Genomic DNA, 17,197 nt, shown 5'->3' with positions numbered 1-17,197 from the left:
AGCAAAACCAGATGGTTACTCTGACCAGGTTAGGGTTAAAAACCCTGTTGAGCACTCTGCAAGAACTCATCATTCTGGGACTGGGAAATGCTAACAATGTGAGCCATGCAAGATATGTAATGCTGGTGTTAATAATGCTGGACTAGCCACTAGTTCAGTGTATGATGGAAAATGTCCACTCTTTTAAGGAGATTTGTAACTACTAGGGGAGCAAAACTACCAGTAGGAAGTAGCCTTGCACATTGCTGTCATGTTTCTCAGGCAAATCCTTGGGCCATATACTGCTTAATGACCCTGTCACAGCCTCACCCTGGGGGAGTGGGGCCCCATTGGGTCAAATAAGTCCAACTGTCCTAAGGATATCCATGCTTAACACTAGCCGAGTGACAGATCATTGCAATGTGATACTACGATGAACATGGACTTAAGACTCAAAATGAGGAAGATTCCTCATAATGATGTACACTTGACAGGTATGGGTCAGGGCTCTTGAAAAAAGGTATAATTGCTAACATGGAATAACTGATCTTAGCTTTTCCTAACCTTTCTCAATATGCATCACTTGTATATCAGTTTGGTATCACATAATTTGGGACAAGGCACTTAATATACACAAATGAATGCAGTTAGTATGCCTATGTCTCAGTTTTCTCTAATTTTAGGACCATCCTTAAAATTTAAAATTTGTGGATTACAGTGAAGTAAATTCTAATCATCATCAAGTTACAGATCCATTTTCTTTTCAAGAATACTTGTAGGGTTGCCATCTTTGCATCCTTCCATTTCCTGGAAAAAAAAATGACTGGTGCATAATGAAAACACACCCCTTGCCTCAGGGTAGCCACATCACTCCTAGCAAGCCCTACACAGAAGTATAGTTTTTAAATGCCACATACAGGGACTGCACAGGCAGCCTTAGATAATATGGATCCCTTGGCAAAATGTTCCATGGCAATCCCCAACCCTGCTGTCTACTGTCATCCTGGCATACATCACACTGCTTTCCTGTTTTCCTTGACTCATCATACAATCCAGAGTACTTATGCTTTGTTTTCTCACACTTTGTCTTACTTGTTGGCGTTTTCTTACATCCTTGCAACATGTCCAAACTGGTCAACAATGTACACTAGTAAGAGTGGAGGAAAGAATTTAATTATGCTGGGGGACTTGGGGCGACTAAGCTCCCAGAAGCCTTGAGATTCTTAATACTCTGAGATGCATTTTATAGCTTTTTCTACATTTGGTCCAATGATGGCATGAAGAAAAATAAATAATAAAAAAAAAAATTAATAAATACAATTTGAGAAAAAAAAAGAAAAATAAATAAAATAAAAATAATAAAGGCTGAGGAAGGAAACTGATTTTCAAGGAAGAAATAGGGTACTTCATGGCTGACACAATACTACAAAACTGAGTAGTATTTATCAATAAACTGAGAATAAAATGCTTCTGAGGCATCAAATCATACTTGGGATAACAATATTCTTCCCAACCCCTCCACAATGATACTGATTTTCTGTCTACATGTATGGTATTAAACTGTGATGACAGTGAAAAGACTAATGAACATAGTCAAATATTTCAAGATGCAGCCATCATACATCTACACAGCATGCCTTCTCAGCCCTAACCCCAAAAGATTGACACCTGTGTACCCCCTCTGAAGTCAAACTAGGATGAAGGTGAAAGAACAAATAGAGAACAACAACACATTTCAACCTATTGCGGTCAGCTGTGCATATGCAGCATGCCCCATTTCCCCTTCCCCAAGAAGATATCCAGCTGTATCCACAACTAGTTTCAATTATGAAGGTGAAAAAATAGCACTTACAGAAATTCATTTCAACTTGTTGTTCCTACACAGTATACCAGTCAAAGACAAACTACACTGACATTCTACGCACATCTATGAGGTGAGATTTTGAGGAAAGTTAAAGACATAATGGTCACACTGTCCTCAACCAACACACAAACTAGTGATCTTCACGACACACCACTGAAGTTTGACTGTGAGGAAAATAAAGAACCAATGACCACAGTATCTCCAGCCCTCACACAAACTATAACATTCTCTGTGTCCACCACTCAGTGGGGTCAGTTTTAGACTAGGTGGGACCCACAGCTGTGGACCCCAGTAAACCACTTATACAGCCAGGAATGGCAGCCCCTGGAAGCTCTAGGGCTTTAGATTTATTTTATTTATTAACATTTGTTTACCTGGAAAGTCTAAGTGGATCACAAGAGACCATTTACAGGAGAGGCCTGAGGAGAAAACTGTTTTTTCAAAGACATTACATTAAAAAAGTTGAAAATAATACGGTATTCTTACTTATTTTTGAAATGTAAGGCATAGAGATATTAACAAAAATATATTACAATGAGGGTACTTTTCCGTTATCGGGGCAACACTGTTAATGCGATCTTTCAGCTGTAATCCAGTCCCATAACATGTTCAGTAACCTCATGTCAAAGTAAAAAGTATTACTTTGAATAATTAATTAATTTGTAGAAAATAACTTTTAATTCGGACTTTCGCTAACATCTGCTTGACAGAGGTACTACATTACAGCTGAACGATCGCATTACAGTGTTGACCCGATAAGTTAGAAAGACGGAAAGTATAAAATACAGCTCAGGTCACTTTTTTTATCTCCTAATAATAAGGTATGTTTTTTACTTATCCGCTTTTTTTACTAACTGTGTTCATTTCTATACTTTAGTGTTATTACAGGCCAGGCCACTCTACCCTCGTTTTACTCAAGAAAGTACCTCCCACCAAGCTGACATCATCCTTTTCCCCACCCACTGCCTATTATTTCAAAGGAAAGTGCAGGTTGATCGGTTGATTATAATCGGCTTCTGAGAATTGTGGTTTTCTTGAAAGTCATTAGTAAATCATTTAAGATTTAAGTCGTTTCAGACTTCATACCGTTCAGAAAATTAGCGATAAAGCAAATCCTGTTATTCTATCTAATTTCTAAGTATTGCCCCGATAACGGAAAAGTACCACAATGAGAACAATGAAAAAAGCAAAGTAAAACACTATATACAATTCTGAAGAGCGTCCTGTGGGCAATTCAAAGTAATAAGTAAAAGTCATATGTTTACTTTTATTGTAACTATAAAAGGGGTGAGATATTAGGATAGATTAGTATGAATGGGGAGTAGGTGATAGGAAGAGAGGATAGGATGGCTAGGTGAAAATGAGAAAGTGGTGATTAGTAGAGTATCTGTACAGACAGAGGTGGAGAAAACCAGAAGAGTGGACAAGATTGATACTCAAAAGGGATGTATAGAATGAGCAGAGTCACGAGTTTGATAAGTAGACTTTCAGACGATGCTTAAAAGGAAGGATAGTAAGTTGGTAGATGTTCCGCAAAGCATTTTATACCGTATTTTTTCACTAACCAGGAGATTTATGAATACACCCATCAATATTATTTTAACACACACACACACACATATGAATTGGCACTGACCCTTGACAAGTTAAATCTGTCACTAGATAAGACAAAAAATAACAGTTTCTACAGATACAGAAATCGAAAGAACATCAATTCACTTATGGCATGTCTTTCGCGTGTTTGTGAAAACTACAGCATCTGAATAAAACCCACTCAGAGACAGGGAAGATACGGAGTCTCCACACAAATGGAGCCACAACCAATATAACTCAAGACAAAGCATGCTACTGTGCAAATGATGAGTTGCTCCTTTTGCACACATCTTTCCCACACCACCAAAAACAGCCAGTTAGTGTGGGTAGTGCTGATGTTTGACATTAATGCAAATGCAAACAGTAGAAATTATAGGAAACTTACTGGTCTTGTATAGCCTCATATACTCTTGAATATTTATTGATTTTACATTTGTTGACCGGGAAAGTCCGACTGGATGGATATATGTCCATTTTCAGCGGAGGCCAGACACACATACACAAGCAAAAAGCCAAAAACGATGATTGTTTTCACACCGTGTTTGAATATAAATAAGAAAATCGAAGTGAAACAGCAAACATCATAGGAAACTTACTTCAGAAATATATTAGCTCACATAATACATCTTTCATTTATTCACCATGACTAGACATAATCACCCTCGTTTCCAAATTTCCTGACGTAGACCCTGATTAACATGTAATTAATAAACATATAAATTCACACTCTCTTTTTTATTAACTTTGTAAATTGAAAGTAGCATATTTTTTTTGGTTTATCCCTAATTCCAGAGATAAAGGATTGAAAGTTGCGCTATATTAATATGCCGGACAGCACCCATGTAGCTTTTCCCAGTACATATAAAAACGAATTACATTTCACAAGAAAATATAACTTCTCTCTCGTTTACTTCAAATACTGAGAAAAAAAATCTATCGGCAAGAGAATTTCCTTGTTTTTTTTTTTTTTTTTTTGCGTGACGTTTAGTTTATGTGGGCGAGGCTACAGCAAACTCCACCTTCGGTTTGTGCCGGTCCAAACGGGTTGACTATATTCTTCGCGGCAGTGGTTTGTCAGCTATTTGCCGGTAAATAACTGTGTTGACAGTGTTGAGGAAATATGTATCAACACCCCGTTTCTTTGTGGACTGCGGTAAATCAAGGGGTCGTACCCCGAGCCAGACAGCAGCATCCAGCAGCACCTGTCACCCGCGCTTGGTCTGGATAATGGTGGGGTTGTCGTCGAGGAGCAGGACTTCTGGCTGCTGCTGTTAGATAATGGGGGTACTTTTGTAACGATAAATTGGTTGCTTTCGGGTGGGATTTGTGGCTGCTGGCAGGACCACCAGCATTCGCAGCATGTTACCTTTCTTAATGAGAACATTTATTCTTGAAATGCCGTTGGCTGTCAGCCGCGCCCTCCGGGGGGTTTCTGTGTTTTTCAAGGCCAGTACCTATGGTCTCCAGACAATGATTTGTTGCCGTCTATTGGTAAGTATTGTGTTTATTTGGGCTTGGCAGTCCTCGTCCTGTTTACTTAATATTTAATTAATCGAGTGTAAAGTGTTTAGGATGATTACATTTGTTAAAGCAGATCTGCATCCGAAGCTTATTTACTTAAGTGGCTGATACATATTGGAATAGACATAATTGTACATAAACCTTGAGATGAAAATGTCGCAGTCAAGACAGATGTGTTTTTTTATCCCAAGCTAATTTTAGACGTCTGTCTTTTTTTTTCACTGTTTTTGATGTAAAATAGTGAAAATTCCCATGGGAGGGCAGCATTTAGAGCAGCGCATCTTTGACTATGTATTTGTTACTCTGTATTTACGTAGATTAATGGCCCTAGTTGTTTACTGTAGTTGTATCAGTGGTGTGTATCGAAATTGGGTGGTGGTTCTGCATTGCTGCATTCGGCTGGTGAAGGGCGCAGGGGCTGTATCAGAAAAGTATTTAAAGGCTCTGTTACTGTACATCAGCAGTTGCTCTTGGAACGCCCTCCACTTAATGTTAATGCACCTATTTTGGAGGAGTTCCAGGTCTTATTATGTGAAAATAACATCCGTACACTGTCAAGTCCCATTCCCTCCTATCCCATCCATTTGGGCATGCTTCAGGGATTAACATGCCCGTTATATTCTTATAACACTGCCTTCCAAACACTGAATTTAAAAATGGTAGCGCAGTCCTTCTTTCAGTCATGATAAGAGGGCTAGGCAGAGAAGGAGCACTTCGTTATTTTTCGTAGACTTCTAGTGTGGTTGGTGGGCACTTGGCTCTAATTTAATAAGGAAAAAATCAATAAATTCTGGTGAACTAAATCTGTGGCTGACAAATATAGTGTAAGTATATCATTAGCTTGCAGCCTTCCATCCCTAAAATGTGGAACACTGTCTTGCACAATGTGGAATAGAAGAGGAAAATGTGGGGCACTCAACTTCAACTAGGAAGCCCACAGCATGGGTAATTGTTCATTCATTGATGAATTTTCTTATTATTCAGGTTTATTTATCACGATTATCTGTCAAAACAAACTCTCTTCTGTGTGGAACGTCGTTGTGAGGTACAGTCATACCTCTCAACCTCTTGAGCAAAAATCTGGACAAAGCCATACATAAAAAGTGGGACAAAGGCCAAAAAAGGGACAATTTTTACATGTTGCGCCTGCAAACTTAGAAAGTTGATAGAACAGGGTTTGCATTAGCATGAATTTTCTGAAGGGCATGAAGTCAAACTCAAATGTCTGTCATTATTTTCTAACTTCAATCTTTAATGATTTGAAAGAAAACTACAATTTTATGAAAAACGGACGGAAATTATGAGGCATAAATCTGAACATTCTGCTAAAATGTGTACAGTTGAGAGGTATGGGTACAGTTTGAGAGGTGTTCTTCACTCTTGATGTTTGCAAGCCATACTAATAATCTTATTTCATTTTGTTTCTTGGTAAAGTGTACAGCATTTACCTGTTTGCAGGTTTACTAATGATTTTTTTTTCACTTACATGGTGCTTTCGTGTGGGAACTTGGTGTTGTTTGCAATACCCCTCATGTGCTAAACTACTTTATGATGAAAATTAATTAAATCTGCAACATATTTTCTGAAATGGCAGTCTTGAATAAAATGCTGTCATTTAAAAATATAAATTGCATTTACCCTGTATTTCTTTCCATACATTTTTTGAATGCCATCACTCTTGTTATCCCAATCAGAGAAACTAATGTGATGTAGAATGTGGACAACATTGGTGGCCTTCTCATTTTGGTGGCAGGGGAAATCGTTAGGAACTTGTTGGATGATGAGGTTTATAAGAAAACTGAAGAAGGGGTGAATTATTTGACATTATTTGATTGTAGTAGTTTTGCTCATTATTTTGTAGAGGTCTCAAAGCCTAGCTAAGTTTTTCCCAAAAGAATAATGATGTCCTGTATCCAAATAGGACATTGATGGCCAGGCATTTATAAGCTACTTCTGCCCATAAGGGACATGGGTGCCAGGCCTGGTGTAAATTTCCTTTTCTCCATCCTCTTGTCTAGGTTGTGCTTAAACTGGGTAATGGATGAACTCAGTTTCACATGGATGGGAAGCCTGCTTCATAGAAGGGGTAGTGTCTGGGACATGCATATGTCTCTCCAGCATGTTCTGTTTAAGTCACAGACAAAATTCGAGTCCCTAGACTTTGTATTTTTGGTACTCTTTGACTTACAAATATGTAGGAGATTTATAAGTGTGGGGTTTGCGGATGCCTTGTGAGCCAGGAATAGATCACCCCTCAGCAATCTGTAGGAGGCTGAGTAGAGGGAAAGGACTTTAAGCCTCGCTCTTCATAAGGCAGGTTTGTTACACCTTGTATTCTTTTTGTACCTTTTTGAGGTCACTGTAGGTGCTCATATGCTTGGTCAGGTTCATACTAAAATTAACATTGTACTCTGGTCTGATAAGGACAGAGTACAGTGGGATAATGACTAAGCTGCATAACATAAAGGACTTCCTCACCACTGTGGCCACATCGTGGTCGAAGGTAAGGCTATTGTCTGTGTGTACTCAGATGTCTGACCACTGGGTGGACTCTTGGGGGTCTATTACCAACATGGTAGTTAGCTGGGATGGTCCATTTTCCCAAAGGGTACAGTTATGCATTTCTTAGCACTGAGTTTAAGACCAAGGCCTTGACACCATTTGTTAGTCAGAGATGGACCTTCTTGAAGAATGCTAGTGTCTGCAGGGGAGTTGATAATAAGATAGCCCCCAGTTTGCAATCCTCTGCAAACTTAGCCAGCCATAAAACTTGAGAATTTGCTTCCATTTCAGAAAACTAGATGCCAGAAAGGAGCGGGCCAGAAACCAAGCCCCGGGGGACTCTACTGTTGACTGGCACTGGGTCCTCTCAATGAGCCAGTTGGCTGTCCTGTGATGGATAAAAGGGTTTATAGACAAGTTCTCTAATTAAGGTATAATATGTAAGTGGGGTATTGTATCAAAAGCCCTGGCCAGGTCGCGGTAAGCTGTGTGCACAGTTTTACCTTCGTCTAATGCTTTGATGACCCTTTCAAAGTCCAGCAGATTTAATAGGCACGACCTTCTTTTAACAAAGCTGAACTGTGATGGGTCCAGTGTTTGCAGGTTACCTATGTCCTATTTATCATGTCCATGATGATTCTTTCCATGGCCTTACTTATGAGACTTGTAAGACTTATGGGCCTGTAGTTACCAGGATCAGTGGTTGGACCTAGCCATCTTCAATTCCTTGGGCACAAAACCTGACTGAAGGCTCCAGTTGAAAAGTGATTAAAGTGGATCAGAGAGATCATGTTTCATACTATTTATTAAACATCCTGGGATGTTATTGTGGCCCATCAGTGCAGTGTTTTTGGCATTGGAAAGTGCATTAGTAACCTGTTCTGTAGTAATGGTTGGAGATATTGCATTATGTGGTATTTCCTGTGGACTATTTGTGGTATTTCCTGTGGACTATTAGGGGGAAGTGGGGGGAGATATTTGAGCCGAGCCTGTCAGCCAAAAGGTTGGCAGTGGCTTCCAGCTCAGTGTGGGTGATGCCATTTACAGTAACTTCTGCGCATTCATTCAACTTTTAAAGGCATCCTCCCACCATTTTAACTCAGCCCTTTCTTTCAAAATAGGTCCTTTAGACACTTGATCATTCAATCCAGGTGGGAGTGTGGCATTCAGTTTTAACTGCCATACTAACTCCCTTTTAAAAACCACTCTCTGACAGTTACCAACCCTGGGGTTAATTCTAATCCTTTCCAAAATTGCAGATATAAATTTCCTAAAGTTGGAGCAAGCTAGTATGTGCCTATGAAGTACAGTAGCATCCCTTTTCCTAGTAACTTCATATTGAATAAATTCTTGTTTTTAATGCTCTCTCTGTCTTCTCTATATAAAATCCAGCTCAATCCTCACACTTTGCTAAATAAGCTATTTTATTAGTTGCACAATTGCCATTTCCAAATGTAAATCATTGTCCAGAACTAATGTTTTTTTCTCTACAAATGTAGCTGCACTGGGCATAACCTCCACATGGTACTGTACCCTTATTTCCCCCTATCCTTTTCTGACTCATTTTCCAGCATTTGCTTAAAGTTTTTACCAGTTTTATAAACAAAAACTGGCTCTGGTTCCACCAGTTTATTAATTTCCGTATGCACCCTAAAAATGCTCCTGTTCTTAACCACCAACCTCCTGATGTCCTGGGAGTAACTGTTTTGTTCTAGAACTAATGCCTTTTCAAATCTTTTCCTGTTCTCCATCTTTTTCTCCATTTGTAACTCTCTGCCTAGAAGTGGTAGGTATTTGTTACCCCACCCTTCCTTTACCTCTTTAAAAATGTTTTCCACCATTTCCAAGGGGTATTCCCTCACCAGGAACCTATCCCTTAAAATCTCCAGTTCACTCTCCAGTTCATCCTTCCTAGAGGTCATTCTTGCAACTCTTATGGCTTGCCCTTTCACCAAACTTTTTTTCTGAAAGTGGGGATGATTACTGCTGTAATGCAAATATGCATTACAGAAGATTTTTTTCCTAAATATTAGAGTTTAACTCACCTCCATCCTGTGAGATCCTTGTATCCAATTAACTGATACAATCCTTGTCTCAAGAGTGTTTGAACAACACCCATTGAGATAATTGATTAATTCTCCAGTTTGGTAAACTGTCCCATCCCACAGAATAAAAATGTCATCCAAAAACCTTACATAAAAATGCATGTGCCTGAAATATACACTAGGGAAGACGTACTTCCTTTCCCATGCCAACATGACAATGTTGGCAAAGGTGGGGGCTACCCCCTTAGTCTGCTGATAACTTCATACATTTTGAAAGCGAATGTTATCTAAAATTAATTCCATAAACTCCACCATTAAGTCAATTTTATCATTTGAAATGGAGGAAAAAGCTTGTAATATGTCCTGAAAATATTGCACCCCTTCCACTTTCCGAATACTAGCGAACAAGTCACTCACTTCACTGGTAAGAAAAAAATAAGTCCTTCCTTCCACAAACCCTGTTTGACCTTCCCTGTGAGTCTTTCAATGGGTGGGGTGTCTTTTGGACCACTTCTTTTCCCCATGTGTCCACCAATATAGCCATGGGGTGGGTTTTACTTCCACCACTTGACACAATTGGCCTCAGAGGTGTTTTTTCAATATTCTTATGAACTTTTGATGTCCTGAAAATATTTGGTGGTATTGGCTTTTTTTTTTTTTTTTTTTTGCAAAAATCTTTCCGATCTTCCAACAGGTATTCCTCAATATAAAAATCTATCCTTTGATATGCAATAGTTATCTAATTTTTTGAGATGGGGGAGTAAGTATCTGCATTGTACAATAAACTAGTAATTTCATTATTATAATCCTCGACTTTAAAGATAACCCCCCCCTGTTGTGTTTCATTACTCTGAGATCATTACTACCGCTTGTAATGTTTAAAATTTCCTTTTCCTGTCTTGAAAGATTGTGCCACCTTTTCCTCTCATCAGAGTACATCTTCTACATGTCCTCAGTAACTCTCAAACACTTGCAACACCTGTTCTGTCATTAACTTTGCTGATTTAGTTTGTTTCAGGGCTGGCTTTGAGCAATTTTGACTCCTCTAGCTCGGCAGTTCCTTTCTTGGCACTGGGGATTATGTCAGATCTTGGTGTCTGCAATGCAGGCCTCCCTGTATGAGCCACCTTGAAGCAATCCAGAATATGCATCATCTTGCATCTTCTTCTGCGATGCCTTCCCTTCCAGTCCAGCATAGAAGGACCGGCATTTTCATGCAGTGTCAGTCGGACATGTGGCATGCAGTCCTTATGCTCCTCAAAATCTTCCTAGCCAAAGACCGAAATTAATGTCTTACATAAGAGGAAGCACAAATACTCTTCAAAAAAGTCTCCCACCCAGGGAATGGATAATGACCAGGTGGATGACTTTCCTACCGCTGACCTCAAACTTGGAGAGATCCTTGAACACCTCGGGATTAAAGTTAAATGTCCACAGGACATCCCTTGTGCATATGACCATGGCTGATGTATTGCTAGATGACGCAATAGTCATATTGGCTCCATATAATGTCTAGGAGACCTGGAAAGTGGTGCTTTTATCCCTAAATGTCTAGACAAAAATAGCTTGTCGAATGTCCTGTTTTTTTTTTTTTTTTTTTTTTAATTTCTGCAAATCGTTTGGGTTTCTAGTACCATGACGGGAGTGGACCCCATTCCTAAGTCAAATTCTGATTTAAAATTCATGAAATTAGTATTCTTTCAATCTTTGTCAGCCAGAAGTGCTCTTCTTAGCACATGTAATGTGCCCAGTAATGACTCCTGCAATTCATACAGAGTTGCATTTATTGATAACGTATCTAAATACGATTGTAGATTCTTTTTTATAAAAGACCCATTGCTCCTACTACTATTGGGACTGTCTCGGTATCTTTCTTCCACATTGCTGTTGTCTCTGCCTGCAAATTCTGATATTTTTTATGATTTTGTGTGTGTATGCAAGACACTATATAGTCACTGGGTGTGGCACTTTCAATGCACTATATCTGGTTTTCTAGCATCTATCTTTTGAACTGTTGGTAATGGATGATCCCATGTGATGTAAACTTTATCTTTTTCTATGATGCTTTGTGGCTCATGTTTCCATTGTGTTTCAGCCACTTCAGTACCATAATGCTTGCACAATCCCCAGTGCAAGAATCTTGCCACATTGCTATGCCTTTCAGTATATAGTTATCCTGCCACTAGTATGTCAAAACCAGTGACGAGGTGTGCGACTGTTTCCAATTCAGTTTTACAAAACCTACATTTGTCTGTTTCTCTCACATGTTCAATAGACTGTAAGTCAACTTGTAAGCAGCCCACTATCTTTGGCTGCCAATATTAACCTTTCATATCTTGGTTTGAATTTGCCTTTCCTTAACCCTTCCTGCTTCATTCCTGATCAGCATGAGGTTCTTCCAGAGCTTTTCTATACTTGTAACTATATTTCCTGCATTTTCCACATTTCTTGCCTTCTCATCTGGTCCTTCCCCTTATTCTTTCTTTTGTCTTTTTGGCACATTCAGTTGCTGCCGATTTTTATCTACGTCTGGTTGGATTTTTCATACTGCTTGATGCCGATATGCTTCTGCTAGATTAAGCAGAGAAGTCATCTTAGATTTATTCTCCTCATGTTTCAAAACTTTCACTACGTTTGGGTGTTGTGAAATCAGCAGATATGCATGGAGTCCCTACGATTGCAGATCTATACATGTAATCAATTTAATTTCAAGAAGGCCCATCCTTCCTTCGGAATGGAGGATAGGTTATCTTGATATGCACTGATTTATATTAAAAAAAAAAAAAATCATTTGGTGAGCATGAAGCATCCATCTTGTTTTCCTTTCTAATCTATCCAACACGTTTTGGGCTAGTCAATCACTCCAAAACTGTAAGCAAGGACAGGAAGAGAAAACTGGTTTATAGCTTGGATTTTGTTCCTAGATGTCAGCGCTGTTTTCAGGATTAATTTGTCTTCTAAAGTATTCCTTACTAAGTTTTATTCACATTTATTCATGTTGTTTTATTGTTTATCCTTCATCAATTCCCAACTATTTATACACTCCCTCTTGCTCAAGTTCTTTTATATCCCATTATTGTCCCAAATTGATGTTTTCCTGGTCCTGTAGTTTTCCTGCTTTAAATGTTACTTTTGCACATTTATCAAGACCAGATGACATTCTTGTGTCATCTGAAAAAGTTGACAACTTGCAGTTGTGCTTTCAGTTCTTCATCTGATGAACTATACAGTTTTAAATCATTGACCAAGAGAAGATTAGTCTTTACACTGTTTCTATTAGCCAAATTCTAGCCATGGCCTAAGCTGTTAAGTAGACAGCATAATGGATTTAGGGCAAGGCAGAATAGCAGTGGTGACAGTCACCCTGGAATATCCCCCTTTGAAGTTTTATCCCTGTGATAATAATTTGTCCTTTACCATGGCTTAATTGCAAAGTGGTTTCATGGTCACTGTGTAATGTAGTCGATCAGTGTAAAGTGCATCTTATACATTTTTAAGCACTCTTTTATCAATGTTTTTTTTTGTAATCAATCCATGCCATACTTAGATTTTTCCCCTTTTTACAGTTCTCCACTATGACTTTATTTAACAACAAATGATATTTTTCCATATGACTTTCTTTTATTGCCCTTTTGTTCTACTGCCATAATTGAGTTTTCCTCTAAATGACTATAAACTCTTATCAGCAGTTCATGTGTATAGTTTATACATCATCTGAAGGCAAGTTATTGGCCTATAATTTTAGGGTAGCTTGCAGGTTCACTCTTAAGTAGGAGCATTGTTTTTCCTGTTAGCTAGGTTAGTGTCTGTTCAGGGTATGGATATAAATAGTTCTTACTCGTGGCTAAATCTTTTCACAGTTGTTAATACTTTTAACCAAAAGTTAGGTACTGCATCTGGGCCTGAGGTTTTCCAATTAGAGGCTTTTCTTAACTTTGTTTCAATCTCTCTGGCTGTTACTTAATCCCATTTCATATCCTGTACTTTTAAACATCTTATTCTTTCTTTTACTTCTATCCATTTAGCATCTTTATGTTCCACAGGATCTTCATCAATGCTTCTTTAAAATGTATCTATTTCTTCTTTTTTCGGCAGTCTTTCAATTCCTTTTACCTTGTGTCCCAATTATCTATAAAACTTTTTTGGGTCATCAATAAATTGCTTATTTTGTACTTTTCTTTATTTGTGTATCTTCAATAAAAATCAAATAAGGCAGCCAAACGGCTTAAAATCCTCTTAAAAGGTAAGCTCTTTCATACAGACACACTGCACTTTATCAGACCATAAAATAGAAACCAATACAAAACCTTTTAAATAACACATTCAATAAAACAATTAAATTATTGAAAACAACAACTTCAGTGAATTAAAGGACGTGCATTCAAAACAGGATTTAAAGGCACACAACCATTCAAGCCTGGGCATGTGCTAAGAGCCTAACTATCCAGTTAGTCTCAGCCAATTTTCCAAATCATCACTGTCTTATCTACAGCAATCGGCTGTAAAACTGAAAGCACAAAACTATGCCCAGTGCTTCATTGAAGCTATTGTTTTTAATAATGTAATTATTGTTTTATTGAATGTATAAGGTTTGGTTTGGATTCTGTTTTATGGTCTGATGAAGTGCAGTGTGTCTGTACGAAAGTGCTTATGATTTTAAGCCATGTTTTTCTGCCTTATTTGCTTTTTATTGTATTTATTGTTTGGTTTAAGACAGCCTTTATCTGCTTGGTGGTTTTTTATTGTTTGGTTTAAGGCAGCCTTTATCTGCTTGGTGGTTTATTTTTGCTATTTGTGTATCTTCTACGTTTTTCCACCTGTGCTGAGATTTTGTTTATTTGCGATAGTGCATGATAGATCCTGGTCTGTTCTAGTACTGCACATTACTTTTATCACATCTATCTTTCTTAGTATTTTTGTTGATCTGTTACCTCTTCTTTAGTCTTCTAACAGTGACACTTCTTGTCTTAATTGCTTTATAGCTTTCTCTATTTGATGCTTTCATGATGGTATTTGATTTCTCCCCTTCCTTTCCCTTACTACCCTGTGTTCATGTGGTAGAGGTTTATTAGTTTATTAATTTAGCTGCACAGTAATATATCCTGTTTATTTGTTATATCGCATGGCTCTCTGTGGACAGCCCTAATTACTGCAGTCATTTATTTTATCAAGCTTCTGACTTTTTGGGTTTTATTGACCTTATGCAGTCTATTTCTTTAATTGATTTTAATATGTCTGTCTGTAGCTATTAAATCAAGAACTCTTCTCTTAGCTCATTTTCTTCTAAACTAAGGGCACATTTTTTGTTTTCCATTTCCTCTGAGCATTCTATAGAAAGTTCTGTAGTGTCTTCCTGTGGCACATTCTCTTCAATTTCATCCTGTGCCATTGCCATCTGTTGCTCTGTCATATGGGAACTCACTGGCCTATCACTCCTCTACATTGACTTCCTCAGAGTTTCCAGTTTCCTGTTCCTTCCCTTGCTGTCTAGCTTCAAGTGAATGTTTATACTGGTTTCCTGTGGAAGTCTCTAAAATAGCTTCATATGGTACCTGACCAGTTGATTCCTGTTCCAGTGGTTTCCCCTTAATTTGGATATCCATTGTTCTGTTCTGTCCTGCTGTTGTGCTTTCTGAATATCCTCTGTTATGGCTGCTGTTAGGTGTATATATGAAGGCTATACTGCCACCGCCCAACATTGCTCATCCCCTGGACAAGAAGTGATGTTCCTTCTACTGATTAGGGAAATTAATGGTTTCATTGTGAAACTTCTCCCTGAGGGCGTTAAACTACCTTATGTGTATTCAGCGAAGTGAAATGGTCAAGAATATGAAGGAGTTACCAGACTCTTTTTTTATAGTTATGCTACAAATCAGACCAGCCATTTAACATAGTGTGGTTGATGGTTCTACTAAAGTGGCAGGCACAGGTTTCATTACTTACCAGAATGTCCAACTTTGTCTATCAGATAAGAACTCTCAAATCCCAGTTCATGAATGTTCCCTTCATAAGATTCTTGCTGCTTGGAGAGTCAGTAAAAGCTAATCTGGAAGACAGGAAAGTGAAGGCAGTGCCATCACTTAAAATTGAGATGAAATTCCAGGCACTTGGCATCTGTTTTTGAGAAGCCATTGCAATCTGTGCCGACTTCAGTTCTGGTGTCTTGATGGGATAATTCAAGAATAGACCAAAGAAGAGGCACTTGGGTGTTTGGAATTCTCAGGAACTGGAACAGTATATCTGACTACAGAGCTTAAATGAATTTATTAATTTCTTTCCAAAAAGGGGAAATGACGTCAGACATATTATTACCATATGCATCCAGTCAGCTGTTATTTCAGAATGACATCTCCAGCATTTAATTTGCTCTGTGTAAAAAATTTCCAAGTGACGATTTTCTAATATAATAAGATGTAGTTTTATCTGTAGGTTTTAATATTATTTTCTTGTATTCTTCAGAGTCTTCATTGTTATTTTTGAGGAGCAGTTTCAATAGGAATTATCTAAATATGTGAAATCTAACACTCAAATTTTCTAAATGTGTGCAAATACGATTTATTTTTCGTTGCATTATTGTTGACATTTATTAAGAATCCCAGTAATTTGGGGAACGATTTCTTATTTAGGTTAAGAATCTTATTAATCTCTGTGTTTACAGTCTCTAAATATTTATAAAATTAACCAATTCTCAGAAACGTGATTGTATTTTGACCTTAAATTTCAGTGCCAATAAATTAAGCTTTGTTTTAATACTAGCGTTTTGTTGAAGTTATGAGTTTCTAAGCAGTCATTTGTATATGCAGTTAGAAACATAGTAAATACTAAGTCTTTAATACAATGGCTAGAATGTGAACTTTTGGAGAGGCAAAATGTTATTTAAATAGGGAATTTGAGAAGAGTGTGTAATTCCATCTGTGCAAAAATCTTTTAATAACCAGATAAAGCTATTGGGGACTATTTGTTTTTTTGACCGGTTGTGATGTATTTATTTTACTAATAATTCTTGATGTATTTGTTTCTGTTTTGAATCATAAGATGAATTTATCCACAATGCTAAAACTTTTTTGGTTATTGAAGTAGCATATAGTTGAATGCCAGGGAATCCTATTCCACCAATATCCTAACCTTTTCTGTGCCAGTCAAAGGAAACTCTTGAATTATTAGGATACCAAAAATAATATTCTACTTTCAATTTTTATCTTCTTCATAATTTCCTAAAGTTCATACAACTCACCACTGCTCACAAACTCATATTCCAACCCTCCATCTGCCCCTCTCTTTCATCTGTCTTAACCCCTTACCTCCTCAGTCATACTCTTGAATTTTAAAACCAAAACCTCCTTTAAAATCTATAAACCCTTTTACCCTCCTGGCCAATTACTTCTATCACACTCCTTGGCTAAACTATGGAATCCCCCCCCCCCCCTCTGCTGTACTCAAAACCACTCTAATTTTCAGATCTCTCCTCCATTCTTACCTTACTCAAACTGGGACTGTTCCTGCTTCCTTCCCACCTAAATTACACTGTTGTCTCTTTCAAACCTCCATTTAATCTTATCTACTACCACCTCTAATCACTAACATTATTGTTAGAACAAACACTAAACTTGCATTAACACTTTATGACTTGGACTTTTACAAGTATTTGATTTTAACATTTTCTTTTTTTTAAACATATACTCCCTGATTTTGT

The 17,197-nt window shown here is 37.8% G+C and overlaps 1 protein-coding gene across 1 annotated transcript in view; it reads left to right on the top strand.

Annotated features, from left to right (window-relative positions):
- The first annotated feature begins 4,447 nt into the window (after positions 1-4,447).
- The window catches only part of TNFRSF21 (TNF receptor superfamily member 21), a 399,350-nt gene continuing 386,600 nt past the window's right edge, over positions 4,448-17,197 (top strand). Inside the window, exon 1 of the mRNA XM_044062736.1 lies at positions 4,448-4,927. Coding sequence (XP_043918671.1) covers positions 4,796-4,927 — 132 coding nt within the window. The 5' untranslated portion in view covers positions 4,448-4,795. The remainder of the gene's footprint in view (positions 4,928-17,197) is intronic.

Source organism: Protopterus annectens, chromosome 2.part1 (genome assembly GCF_019279795.1).
Source record: "Protopterus annectens isolate FY-2018-M chromosome 2.part1, PAN1.0, whole genome shotgun sequence".
In the NCBI taxonomy this organism is placed as follows: Eukaryota; Metazoa; Chordata; order Ceratodontiformes; family Protopteridae; genus Protopterus; species Protopterus annectens.
This window is presented reverse-complemented; position numbering and strand designations above follow the sequence as displayed.